At 33.3% G+C, this 14,236-nt stretch overlaps 2 protein-coding genes across 2 annotated transcripts in view; both read left to right on the forward strand.

Moving 5' to 3' along the window:
* Nucleotides 1-3,357: 3,357 nt before the first annotated feature.
* LOC120325496 (kelch-like protein 25) overlaps nucleotides 3,358-14,236 on the forward strand; it is a 30,378-nt gene continuing 19,499 nt past the window's right edge. The window contains exon 1 of the mRNA XM_078113580.1: nucleotides 3,358-6,578. Within this exon, the coding sequence (XP_077969706.1) occupies nucleotides 3,358-4,986 (1,629 nt within the window). The 3' untranslated portion in view covers nucleotides 4,987-6,578. The remainder of the gene's footprint in view (nucleotides 6,579-14,236) is intronic.
* LOC144424371 (kelch-like protein 24) lies at nucleotides 10,893-13,792 on the forward strand. Its single transcript, XM_078113623.1, has one exon. The coding sequence runs from the start codon at nucleotides 10,893-10,895 to the stop codon at nucleotides 12,519-12,521; it is 1,629 nt and encodes a 542-aa protein (XP_077969749.1). The 3' UTR covers nucleotides 12,522-13,792.

The raw sequence follows: 14,236 nt of genomic DNA on the forward strand, positions 1-14,236 counted from the left end.
TAAAAAAATAGATAAAAGTAAAAGTAACTGATTATAGAATCTGGGAAGCGAACAAAACCTAGAGTAAGGTTTGAAACGTACAGATTTTAGATGGAAAGGTATTGATAAAAGAAGTAGTACGAGTTCGCTCACCCAAAAAATAGCGCAAAACAGAAGGAAACCAGCGCAAAACAGGAGACGCAGTTATTACCACCTCGTGACGGCTCCTGCCACGAAAGAACAACGGTGCCTCTCGTCATGGTTTTATGGTGCTATTTCCGGTATTTTTACAAGGTTATGTAGCGGATTCGGGTCTGGTATAGTTTAGTACCACATGCACTTCTAAATGGCCTGGCTCAACAATTTTTGCATATGTTAATCCTAACCCCCACCTGACTTCGTCACCGGAAAATTACGTCATTTGGACGTCACAGTGGCGTAATAAGACCCACCAAAGTATGAGGATGGTCGTCCAAATCGCGCAGACAATCACCCAAAATCGAGCAAGTTAGTTCTCTCGTTTTTTCGTCACAACGATCACCATAGGAGAGAGATCGTCGGCGTTACCGAGTTCGTTATCGGCGGCGCAGATGCCATTTCGGGCGATTGTAATTATACTTTGGCAAGCCATATCACGTGACGGTGACGTCCTAGTGACGTAATTTTTGGATGGCATAGTCAGGTGGGGATTAGGAATAACATATGCAAAATTCGTTATGCTACACCCACTGGAAGTACTTGTGGTACTAAACTATACTAGACCCGCGGATTCTAGGTCATCATGCGAAATTTTATCTAACCCTAAAGCTAAATCAATTAAAACTGTATCCATATGGAAAATGTTCTAAATTGCATTACCCAAAATGTGTCACTAGCAGGGGCAGACCTGCCATTACAACCAACATGCCTTGGTTTGGGTTTTTAATTTGCTGCCGTGGTACCCCAACTAAAAAAATAAATAAATATGTGCCCCAACTTATTGCAAATTTTATTTCTGTTTTGCGCTGTTTCCCCCTGTTTTGTGTGCTGTTCTCCTCTGTTTCGTGCTGTATTCAGTAAGTAGTAAGACCGTTTAATTTTGGAATACAATGGGCTGTTGCATAGAAAATAATCAAAATACTATTTTAGCAAATGAATCACAAAAGTATGCGAAAAATCAACAATTTGGGAATATCGAAATTCAGTTAAAAATGATGAAATAGTTAAAAGTAGAAGTACTATGCGTTCAATTTTTAAATGTTAACTGATAGAAATTTAAATTTATTGAAAACAGGTGAAAGAAATGATTTATTATTGTATGAACACATGGATGATCTCATACATAGATCAATCATGATGTGACATTTTTTTCAAGCAAAAATAAACTAAATCTATCAATTATTGGTAAATATAATATAAAATGTGTGCACAAATTGGATGACAACTGTATGATAATATGGATTAACTTATTTCCAATTGACATATATTGTATTATATATGATACAAAACTTCGGTGATGGTATGGTTTTATATTTTAATTGTTACATATATTATTAGAACTTGTTGGGAATGTTAACTTGTGCTATCGATTAGGTTTCTACAAGATCAACTACTTTTCCGTTTTCTATGCTTTTGCGTTGGTGGATCCGTATGCATATAATGCAAGGATGCTGTAGCGAGAGTGATGATAACTATTCTGAGTAATTCAATGAATGGTCTTGCTGCACACTAATGTGTTTGAAATTATGAAAGTGTTCCGTTTGGCATTGGAATTTATTTGGTGGGAAAAATAAAAGAAGGTGTTGTGTTTATGGGAAATATTTGAGATATTGAGCCAAGTGGTAGATAGTGAATAGAAAATGCCAAAACACCCACTTTGGATGTTTTCTGTCTAATTTTCTAATTCTATGCATAAATTAACTATTTCGATTAATTTATATATATATAAAATGTGTGCACGAATTGGATGACGTCTCTATAATAATATGGATTAACTCATTTGTTACATATATTATTTGAACATGTTGCCAATTCAATTGAAATTATAAAACTGTTTAATTTGGGGCAACTTATACTAATTCGACACTAAAATGTCTATATAAAAAAAAGGTAAGATTGGGCCAAAAATTCCGGCCCGACCCAGGCCCGAGGGAATTAAACCCGACCCAAGCCCGACTAATTAACTGGATTTGCAGGCCCGAAGCAAACCCGAAAGTTCCTATTGTATTTAGTTCATCGAATTGTCATTGCAAGAGTTAATGAGGCAACTTCTGTTTTTTTGCAAACCACATTCTCTCGTGGCCGAAACGCCTCATTTAAAAAGAGTCAGCGATAAAGAAGCCCAACCCAAACTTAAGGATTGATATTTCAGGCCTGACCAGTCCCGAATTTTGGGTTGGCTCAGGCTTCAGATCTTAGCTTCAATATGAAAATTCTCTTTGGCATTGGATTTTATTTGGCGAGAAAAAAAAAGTCATAGTCAAGTTGATTGTTTCCAACCGGTATTAAATTCAACAGATACAAATGCAAAAAACATGCGAAAGAGTGAAGAATAGAGAGTTGATTGTTTCCAACCGGTAATATATTCAACAGATACAAATGCAAAAAACATGCGAAAGAGTAAAGAATATAATTTTACTGGCAGATTGGGAAGAGAAGTCGCGGGGAGATTTGATGGTGGGCCTGTTATCCAACTAAACCTAATTGAAATTATGATCATCTGTAGTGGGCTGGACATTGGGAGACTGGAGAAAAAAGAGGATAAAGATCAGGTTCAGACAGGCTAATGACGGAATGAATTCCATTAAACATTAGTTGTTTAACATGCCCATATGGAGTATGATATCAGTACTCAAATATGAAATAACAGAATCAGAATGAAACATATACTATCATGAGCTAGCATTTGGATAGGCGCATTATACTGCAATATGTATGAATAAATAGATAATAAAACTATGTTGGAGTGTCAGTTCAGGTTTTTAGGCTTCGAAACATCTCGAGAACAAACCAAATTAAACTATTATTATTACATGATACCGGTACTTGCATTGTACGTTCCACAAGAGAATTATATTTTCAGACATATGGACTTGATAGGCGTATTTGATGTTCTTGGTACAGCAACGTTTATCTGTTCTGTTGTCAATTCAACAGTTGGATGAACAATTTTTAAGTTTTTCTGTTTTGCTCAGTTCAAGCAATTCTGGTATATTTAAGTTGTACTTGGTGATGTAAACTTTTTTTTTTTAATATAAAGATTTATTTTTGATTGACTGTAATGTCTAATTAATTATCGTATTTTTAAATTAATTATTTTTTTCTATTGTTTAAGGTCTTTTCAATAATAGTAGTAGTATCATAAAATTATTTATAAAATCAAACCAAGTCATCTCAAAAATGGAAGAAAAAATCAATACAGATTCTAAAGAACATGCTGTTGAAATTTTACAACAATTAAATGAATATCGTAAAACTGGTCGTCATTGTGATTTCATGATCAAAGCTGGATCTGAGGAACTTCCTGTTCATAAGAATATTGTGTCGGCAAGTTCCGATTATTTTAAAGCAATGTTATCTCATGAAAATGTTGAAACAAAATCTGGTGTCGTTGAAATAAAGGAAATTGATGAAGTTTGTGTTAAAAAATGTGTTGATTTCATTTACACTGGGGATGCTTATGTTGCCAAAGAAAAACGTGAAACACTCATGGGTGTCGCTCACATGATGCAGCTGCAAAGACTTTGTGATAGTATCGCAATTTTTCTGGAAGATGATCTTGATCCTAGATCGTTTTTTCAAACTAAAAATATTGCGAATAGGTACAACTGTAAACAACTTGAGGAAAAATGCAATCAATTTGCATTGCAACGTTTCGAAGAAATTGCCGAGTCTGATGAGTTTATGGATCTTGATGAAAAATTTATTTCATTTCTGATGGAATCAAAGGAAACAAAAGCAAAGATAGAAGTGAAATGTAAGATGTTGTTGGCATGGACCAAGCATGATATTGATGAAAGAAAAGAATGTTTTCTTGGTTTGGTGATGAAATTTCAGTTGATAAAAATGAGTTTGTCATATAGAAAATTTCTTGTTGAAAATGAACCACTGATATTTGAATCTGCAAAATCTCTTCAGTTATTGACTTTGTCAGTTTTTAACAGTCATCATGGATATATCAGTTCAAAAGATGTCAATTTAACAGAGAATAAACAGCTTGTTGTTTTTGACAAAACTTCCCAAAGAATGCATTCTCATGATGTTGATGATAAAACATGGACACCAATGCAAACCATAGATCAAGCAATTATACAGAATAATTTATATTCTGCTGTAGTGATGGAATCTTACATTTCTGTAATTTGTGAAAATGGATTGTTTTATAGACTTGAATATGCTGAATCAAATGCAAAGTGGGAACAAATGACAAATACTAATCTGAAGTGTGCATATGCAGTTGCACTTGATGGTTTTGTTTATGGTATTGAGCATCAGAATTACTCAAACATGGAAAGATACGATCCATCAAATAATAGTTGGACCAGACTAACAAACAAATCATTGATTCTAGCATATGAATCTTTGGTGGCTGCTGATGGAAAGGTGTTTTGTATTGCTGGATTGAATCGACAAGGTCGAGCAACAAACCAAGTTGAGATTTATGATCCTGTCACATCAACTTGGTCAATGGATAGTAGATCATTGAATGCAGCAAGATATTCTGCTTCTGCAACTGCTACAGAGGAAGTAATATATATTATGAGAGGTTATGATGATGGAAATACAATTTTCAATACTGTTGAATTTCGTTCATCTGTAACTAAAACCTGGATGATGTTGAAACCAATGAAAACTGCAAGAGAAGAGTTCAGTAGTTGTGTGATTGATGAGAAAGTTTATGTCATAGGTGGAAATCAAAATTCTGCAAATATAGAAGAATATGATCCTGAAACAAAAGAATGGAAAATTATTGAAACCATTCAAGGAAAAAATGTAACTCCACTGGCTACTGTTGCATTATTTATGTAACATTGACTGTTCTTATCAGTTGTTATACCTTTGTGGCATCATTTATTCCTATTATTCATCAACTAAAATTGAGTAGTAGTAAAAATAAACCTCTGTTGTTGATTTGATCATGAAAGTGAATGAATAACCAAATTTCTATTTCAGCTGCATTTCACCAGTTATCGAGCATAACCATGGCCAAGAAATTTGACTTCGAAGAGTTGATTTAAATTCATTATGCTTAAAGTGGTATCTATCTAATTTTCCATTGAATTTTTTTTACCGAATAGTTCACTATTTCGAATACAATCAAAATTATTATTTTCGAATATGAAATTTCGAATACATGCAAAAATAAATTTAAGTGAAAAATCATATTTTAGGGCATCAAGGAATCTGCATACAATAAACAATGGAATAACTGTTATATACAACCTGTCTATTTACCAGACATTTTATGTCCACCGATTGCCTGATATTTTTGAGTAGTATTGCTTTTCATATTTCAGTAGGGCGAAAATACGAATCAAAAATTAATAATAATCGGGCAGTTTACTACACATTTTATGTCCGCAGATTGCCACTGTTTTTTAAAGTATAGTAATTCCTTCTGTTTTCCCGTAAGTACGAAACTTCAAATCAAAAATTAATTATAATCGGGCAGTTTTCCACACATTTTATGTCCGCAGACTGCCCCGTATTTTACAATAGTAATGCTTTTATTTTTTCGCAAGTAGGAAAATGAGAATCAAAGATTAGGTATAATCGGGCAGTTCAACACACATTTTATGTCCCCAGATTGCCGTGATATTTTAATATACAATAGCAATGCTTTTATTTTTTCGTAAGTCGACGCAACCACGGTTTATGTTAAACAGAATTAAATTAATACGGCAAAGCCTTGTAATTGCTGGTATCTAAATATTTTGCTCAACAGAAAATCATCCTAGTAAAAAAGTGATACTTTTAACTATCTTTATCAAAATCGGTTGTCAAAAAGTGGATAAAAAGTATAAACTCTATTTCCTAATAACTCCTAATGACTAATTTATTGGGTATTGTACCAATTGTGGCTTTGAATAATTTCAAATTTTCGACGTGAAGGAAATAACTGTATAAACTAGAATATCGGTTAGAAACCTAAGACTTATCGATCGAAGGTTAGGGGATCCCCCAAAACAGTGGTCTTACTCCATAGTGACACTGTGTGTCCCATCACTAATTAATTAATAACTCGTTAATTATAAGACATAATCCATCCAAAATCAATAGGCTTCTGATCCTAGATATGATGAATGCACATGCAAAATTTGGAGCAGATTCAACCTTTGTTTACGTGAGATATCGCGTGCATCTAACACACATAGATACACACAAACAGACATGCAAATACCTATCAACATACTTACCGATCTTAAGATCGATAGCAACAGTATGAAGCGCACACTCACACAGAAGATCACCAACAAATTAAGTGCCGATCCTACTTCATCGTGATTACTATACGTTTCAAAGCGTGGAAAATCATTTCAAGATTTCACTTAGAAGCGAAACACCTCGCTAACGGCGAAAAGTGGCTACTATTCGGAATTATTAGAAAATCAGCCAAAAAGGTATTCGAATACTTTGATATTCGAATGTTTTCGAATATTCAATTCATTTTGGACAACCCTGTCCTATTTCATTTCTACATAGCATTTATTTTAACTGTCATTATTTGATTCTTGGTGTTCATGGTGTGTTATCTAGAGTTATGATCGTAATTTTTTATTTTGAACCTATCAGATTATTTCTTTACTCAATTCTGAAATTTTGTGCCACAGATAGTGAGGTTTGTGTCAGCAGCGGTAACTCCCACTTTATTTTATTGCTTATGTGCATTAGCTTTTGATAAAGTCTTCTTTAGGTGATTATGAATATCTAAGAATAAAATAGGTAAAATAAAGTAGGCAATAATTGCAACCTGTTTTTATTATGTGTTTTTGATAACTGTAACTGTTCAATTTGTAATTTTTTTTATTTCTACTGCTTATGATAAAGATACATCAGTTTAAAATATCCAACATATATATATATTCTTGTTATGTCTGCTAAGATTAATAAATTTAAAAGCACAAGGTGTTAAAAATTGTTGAAGTTTGGTTGCTAAAATGTTTAGAATAAACAAGAATTACAATTTTTCATTTTACTCGAATTTAATCTGTGTTATATAAGTTTGCCTTCTGATTTTGAAGTATTTTACCTTACAACTCCCTATAATATTATCAATTTAATTTTTTTCTCACAGATAACAAATGGTATATTTTTGATAACATAGTTATTATCATCATGAGATGAGCTGAAAATGAAATCAACAATTCCTTACAAATGGCTTCATCGAATTTTGATATTCAAGAAACTTTTAAAACTTTAACTCAAGATATTGAAACAAAACCTGTGGTGTTAATTCACTCGGAAATATTTTTCAAAAAAAGATATTTTTATCAACAAAACACGATGAGACGATTCCTGTGACTGGATGAAGCAATGTTCCAACTTATAAATAGAATACAAATACATGGAGTGCAAGTTGAAGGACCAGATATGGTGGCTCTTGGAGATTTTCACTCAGATCTCATGTATTATCCTCAAAGATTAACCACAGAACCACATTCTGTGTTGTAAGCAACGATTCTGGTTCTATTGGACCGGACAAGAAGAAGGATAATCAAAATCTGAATTATGCCTTGAAGACGTTCTGTGATATTTTTGAGTTACCATTACCCAAACTTGATATCGTTTCAAAAAAATCACCTGGACATGGCAGTGATATAGCAGATTATGAATTAGATGAAAATGGAAAAATTAGTTTGTCACCAAGTGGCCGTTTTCAGCTTCAAAACAAATTGAAAAAACTCCCAATTTTGCCAAATGGAGATGCTTATCTTCGTCCTATTTGTAGTTTTGAAAATGCTTTTTCGGTTCGTTTCTTACACAAACTTTCATCAAAATTCAATGGCAAATACCAACATAAAATTGGTGAATTATGCAAAAAAAATGATATCTTGGGAAAAGTCTGTAGAATATTATTTGTACAACCGACGAATTCCCTGCACTGAAACATGGTTTTCATCCTAAGCCTCATCTATCTTTGAGGTTCATTGCTCATTACAGAAATATATTCTACATTTTCATGTTATATGCTCTGTAGTTATTTTTTAGGTTCAATTTTGTATATGCATGTATTTACATTGTTTTTCTACTTGTCATCATAATATTCTTCAGAGCTTTGTTCAGTAAAGATTGATATTTTCCCTTTGATATGCATTTCCCTCCCTCCAGGTTCAATAGTTGACAAAATATATAAGACCGTTGCATTTGCTGAATCTTTTAATTTGCATATAAGAATAATAGGATGGGATTTACATACTTATCCCGGGGGAGAGGAAAGCCGATAAGACGGCTTATCCATATGGCGAACCACGGCCTCTCGTCTGGTTACCATTCCAAGTCGGGTATGGAATTAGTTATACTGTATTATTTATTTTCGGAAGCATGGACTTGGTGGTGGAGGAAGCCGTAACCGACCAGCGGTTACATGAACCACCCAACGACGGCGAGGAGTCCAGCAATCCTCTCGCACATAACCCTCCCTGCATGGGATTCGAACCTGCGAACCCACGCAGAGTAATTAGAGGTGCGGTGGCGAGCGTATTCCTAACGCTTAGTCCGTTGAGCCACACCGCCGCGCCATAATAATCAACTAAAGCTGTGGTGTGGAGTCTGGAAATTTTACACATTTCTTCAAACTCTTTAATGAATTAAGAAAAAACTATAAATGTTTTAATATGCATACTTTATTTACCGGTAAGTGTTGAGTATGCTAACATGATTTCTGGTTTCCTGGGAAAGTTCCGACCTTGATTATCTGTTTTGAAAGTCTGAAATTTTGACTCCGAGGAATTTGAAGTGAACACCTTGAATCCATTATTAATAGACACATAGCAAACTCAGACAACACACCCCTAGTTTTGAGTTCAGTTTTTTTGATTGTGGGAATAGTAAGAGTTTGATCAACCACGTTTCTGTGTCATCTTGCTACCCATAATACATCTCTTAGGACAATAAGCTACTCCTGTTTGACAATGAACAGTTTAGTCACATAAATATGTTGTGAGCTTGTGAATGGATTTCTAAACAATTTATGTTGAGTTATCAGTATAGTTTGCTGACCTTTCATCGAAATCATTTTCTGTTGGTAAATACATGATTACTGCCTCATACTGCCAAGATTTTGTGCAGATTTAACATTCTAGAAATGATTTTCTAAAGTCATAGATCAGTCATATCTTCTTTTATATTGTTTGTATTTTCATGATCAATATTGTTGGTTTATAATGTTTTTATATAAATTTTGTGTTTAGATAAAGACTGATAATCAATGGTGTTTAGCAGTTATTGAGAGAATCACAAGTGAAATACCCCTGCCTTTCGCCATATAGGTAGCACAGCACATGTAAACAATACAAGGTTGAAGCAGATTTAATAATTTAATAATTATTCAACATAACCCTGTGTCAAAATGCCATATCTATACAACTTCAACCACACTGCAAGTTGTTCCCCCTTGTTGTTAATAGTAGAGGATATGGTATTGTGGTTTGATTAGACAGTTTGCTTTGTTTGTGTCAGCATTTCCATTGGATCACATGTATTTATTATATCAAGACAGAACATTACTTATCTCTTCTAATGGCAAAATAAAAATTGTTCCAAATCTAACCATTTTCTATATTACATGACCACCACCAATGGTTTTTGTTGATTATAATTATACATTTAGATACATAATATTTTCTTAAACCAAATTTTTTTAGGTGCAAATTCATATGTTAATAATTACAAAACATGTAAACTCCTCCAAGTTTTCTAAAATTTCTGTAAAACGTCAAATTGCTAATAAATGGCATGTCATATCGGGTACCGGCATATGTGTTCTTTGCAAGTGGCAATATATCACATGTTATGTTTTGTATATAAGTTACCTAAGTAATTTTTTTTGCAATGTCATCTGGTTGTTCTGTAAGCTGTATTTTTATTGTACAAGCTCATTGCACTATTTTATATCGTTTGAATTTTTTGTTGGATCTTTGCGATTTTCAAATTGCACTGAAACAACATCAAAATTCTTTGGAACGAAAAAAATAATATTTTCGGGTATCTCTCTATATGTATAGGCAGAACCTATTGATATTATTTATACGGTACCTTTTATCTGTTCTGCTGACAATTCTGCAATAGGTTAAACAAAGAATAAGTTTCTGGTAAGTCTGGTATATTTCTGATGGCCTGGATCATACAGCCATACTTGGTGATTTTACGATACAAACTTCTGATAGCGAAATGTGGTTCATTATATTTTAGTTTGGATATTGATACATTAACATGTTCAATAAGGCAGTTAACAGTAACTGGAATTTTGAAAACATTCACAGTAGCACAGTAGCAGTATGGTGGTAAAACATAGAAATACCGGTATATTAAAATTAGTAAATGTTCATTTTTGTTCAGTGATTTCTTGACCGAAGAAATATGCATGGCCTATCTTTCATACTGATATTTTATCTACAAACTCCATAACTGAGAGTTGTAAGGTTATGTACTGTCACATCTTGACATTTATGTGACACAAATTAAGCAGTCAAAAGCTTCGCCATAGTGGTTGTGTACTTATTGCATTTCTTCTCGTTAGAGTTTAATTTTTTTGTTGTAATCATTGTTTTATGAAGCAATTAACCTAAATGAGTCCTTCCTTTTTCTTCCCAGAGGTTTATATGTGATGGACCGTAAAGTCTTTAGTTTAATTATTGTTTCTCTTTTTAAGGTATTATTATTATTAGTGGTATAATCATAAGCAGTGCTTTAAATTATCAGACGAAGTCTCAGAAATGGAAGAAAAAATCAATACAGATTCTAAAGAACATGCTGTTGAAATTTTACAACAATTAAATGAATATCGTAAAACTGGACGTCATTGTGATTTCATGATCAAAGCTGGATCTGAGGAACTTCCTGTTCATAAGAATATTGTGTCTGCAAGTTCCGATTATTTTAAAGCAATGTTATCTCATGAAAATGTGGAAACAAATTCTGGTGTCGTTGAAATAAAGGAATTTGATGAAGTTTGTGTTAAAAAATGTGTTGATTTCATTTACACTGGGGATGCTTATGTTGCCGAAGAAAAACGTGAAACACTCATGGGTGTCGCTCACATGATGCAGCTGCAAAGACTTTGTGATAGTATCGCAATTTTTCTGGAAGATGATCTTGATCCTAGATCGTTTTTTCAAACTAAAAAAATTGCAAATAGGTACAACTGTAAACAACTTGAGGAAAAATGCAATCAATTTGCATTGAAACGTTTTAAAGAAATTGCCCAGTCTGATGAGTTTATGGATCTTGATGAAAAATTTATTTCATTTCTGATGGAATCAAAGGAAACAAAAGCAAAGGAAGAAGGGAAATGTAAGATGTTGTTGGCATGGACCAAACATGATATTGATGTGAGAAAAGAATGTTTTCTTGGTTTGGTGATGAAATTTCAGTTGATAAAAATGACTTTGTCATATAGGAGATTCCTTGTTGAAAATGAACCATTGATAATTGGATCTGGAAAATATTTACAGTCATTGACTTTATCAATTTTAGACAGTACTGGGAATGTCAGTTCGAAAGATTTTAATTTCACAGAGAATAAACAGCTTGTTGTTTTTGATCAAACTTCTCGAAGAATACATTCTCATGATGTTGATGATAAAACATGGACACCAATGCAAACCATAGATCAAGTAATCATACAGAATACAGTATGTTCTGCTGTAGTGATGGAATCTTACATTTATGTGATTTGTAAAAATGGACCGTTTTATAGACTTGAATATGCTGAATCAAATGCAAAGTGGGAACAAATGACAAATACAAATCTTTATGGTACATGTGCAGTTGCACTTGATGGTTTCGTTTATGGTATTGAGTATCATAAATACTCGAACATTATGGAAAGATATGATCCATCAAATAATATATGGACCAGACTAACAAACAAATCATTGATTCTAGCTTGGGAATCTTTGGTGGCTGCTGATGGAAAGGTGTTTTGTATCACAGGAACGAATCAACAAGATCGAGTAACAAACCAAATTGAGATTTTTGATCCTGTCACATCAACTTGGTCAATGGATAATAGATCATTGAATGAAGCAAGATATCAAGCTTCTGCAACTGCTACAGAGGAAGGAATATATGTTATGGGAGGTAAAAATGTTGATGGAAAATCTCTCACTACTGTTGAATTTCGTTCATCTGTAACTAAAACCTGGATGATGTTGAAACCAATGAAAAATGCAAGACAATATTTCAGTAGTTGTGTGATTGATGAAAAAGTTTATGTCATTGGGGGAAATGGAAATCCTGCAAATATAGAGGAATATGATCCAGAAACAAAAGAATGGAAAATCACTGAAACAATACAAGGAAAAAATATTTTTCCATTGGCAAGTTTTGCAATAAATATATAACATCAATTACTATTTTATTCGTACAAATATGGCTCTCATAATCTTATTGAATATACCTATCAATTTTCCTGATTTAATTTGTTTGCAGAATTATGGAAACTTGTCATTTGTCAATCATTTGTGTGTTGATATTTAGATTGAATAATGTGTTTGACAAAAAGTTTTATTTGATAATTTTTCTTCTATACATTTAGCTCAAGAATGAATTTACAGAATGTTTGAAGATATAGCTGAATAATTTCTCTTTACAGATAGCCAATATCAATATTGATAATTCATACCTATTTTATTTGGAAGTGACAAGTGAAAACTTATTTCATATTAGTAGTGTTGATTTTGTATATATTTTTTTTTCTATCATTCCATTTAATATGGTCAACAATTTAATCTCTAATTCCTGAAAATGTATCATTTTTCAATATTTTATTCAATTTTGTGTTATGTCAGATTACAGGAGCTTTCCCCGTAATAATTTTTTATGGGTTGTTATTAGGGCCCGACCGATACTGCCTTTTCAAAACCGATACCGATAGTTTTCTAAAACTTGGCCGATAAACCGATACCGATGTTACCACACAAAAAAAGATGACTACAAGTAACAAGCAACACTCTGATAATTCTGTGTTTTCCTTATTTGTCATAGTAATAGACATATAATACAAAGTATTGCCAGCATAGGATTCCATTGAAAGCAGGTATTGCCATCATAAGGATCTCCCAGCATGTGTTCAGCTTCAAGTTACCTGTAACATGTTCCTATGATTACTGACTCAACAGCTTCAAATCTATTCTATTTATAGAACTAGCATTTTAAGCCGAAACTAAATTGCTTTTTTCCCTTGTGTACTCTCTCAAAAACGCCATTATCGATAATAACATTCCAGTTATGGCCATACATGAAATGTATAATTACACGCCACCGGGCATTAGGAGAGACACCTTTTAAACAAGGGATAAAACTGCTTGCCCGATGTAATTTTGACACTTTTGCAGTCACGTGATTGGCCGGTAACTATCGGTAAAATAAGCCGATACCGATAGTTCGAAATTTATGAAAAACAAGGCCGAAATATCGGTCGGGCCCTAATTGTTATCATATCTCTCTCATTAACTCACATTAATTATTTATGATGGATCCTATCTGATTTTAGTTTCATACAATAATTCAAGTTTTTGATCTTAATGATCAGGTGGGGGTTATTTATATTAAATGCTCAATCGTTTGAAATCACTGTATTTTTTAATTATCATCATTTCACTGCTTATCGATATAACTAGTTCAAAGATATGTTAAATATTATTCATCCCTTTTCTTCTAAACCACATACTTTTGATTCATATTGAACTAGAAGTTCAGGACGAGAGCCGTTAAAAGGGAAAATGACTCTTTCATGTTGTCTTTGAAAGTCCTGACCGAGCAATAAATCACAACAAAGACCTCGAAATTCTTTAAGAGGCACTTTGGTATATGAACGAGTACCAATTATCATATCAGTTAAACAGGATCCAATAGTCGTTCCTTGCAGATGCTGGACAGCCATCACTACATTTTCCCGTGAAGGCAAAATTTTCAAACGTAGCATTCTCGCAGTCTTTTCGTTTATAAAAGAGAGAGAGCTTCCGGTATCTATCAACGCAGTTGTATTGCGACCAGCTATGACAACTGGAAGTGTTGCCGGCAGTAAACACCGTGGTGCTGATTGCACATCGTGGAC

Source organism: Styela clava, chromosome 1, assembly GCF_964204865.1.
Source record: "Styela clava chromosome 1, kaStyClav1.hap1.2, whole genome shotgun sequence".
Lineage (NCBI taxonomy): Eukaryota > Metazoa > Chordata > Ascidiacea > Stolidobranchia > Styelidae > Styela > Styela clava.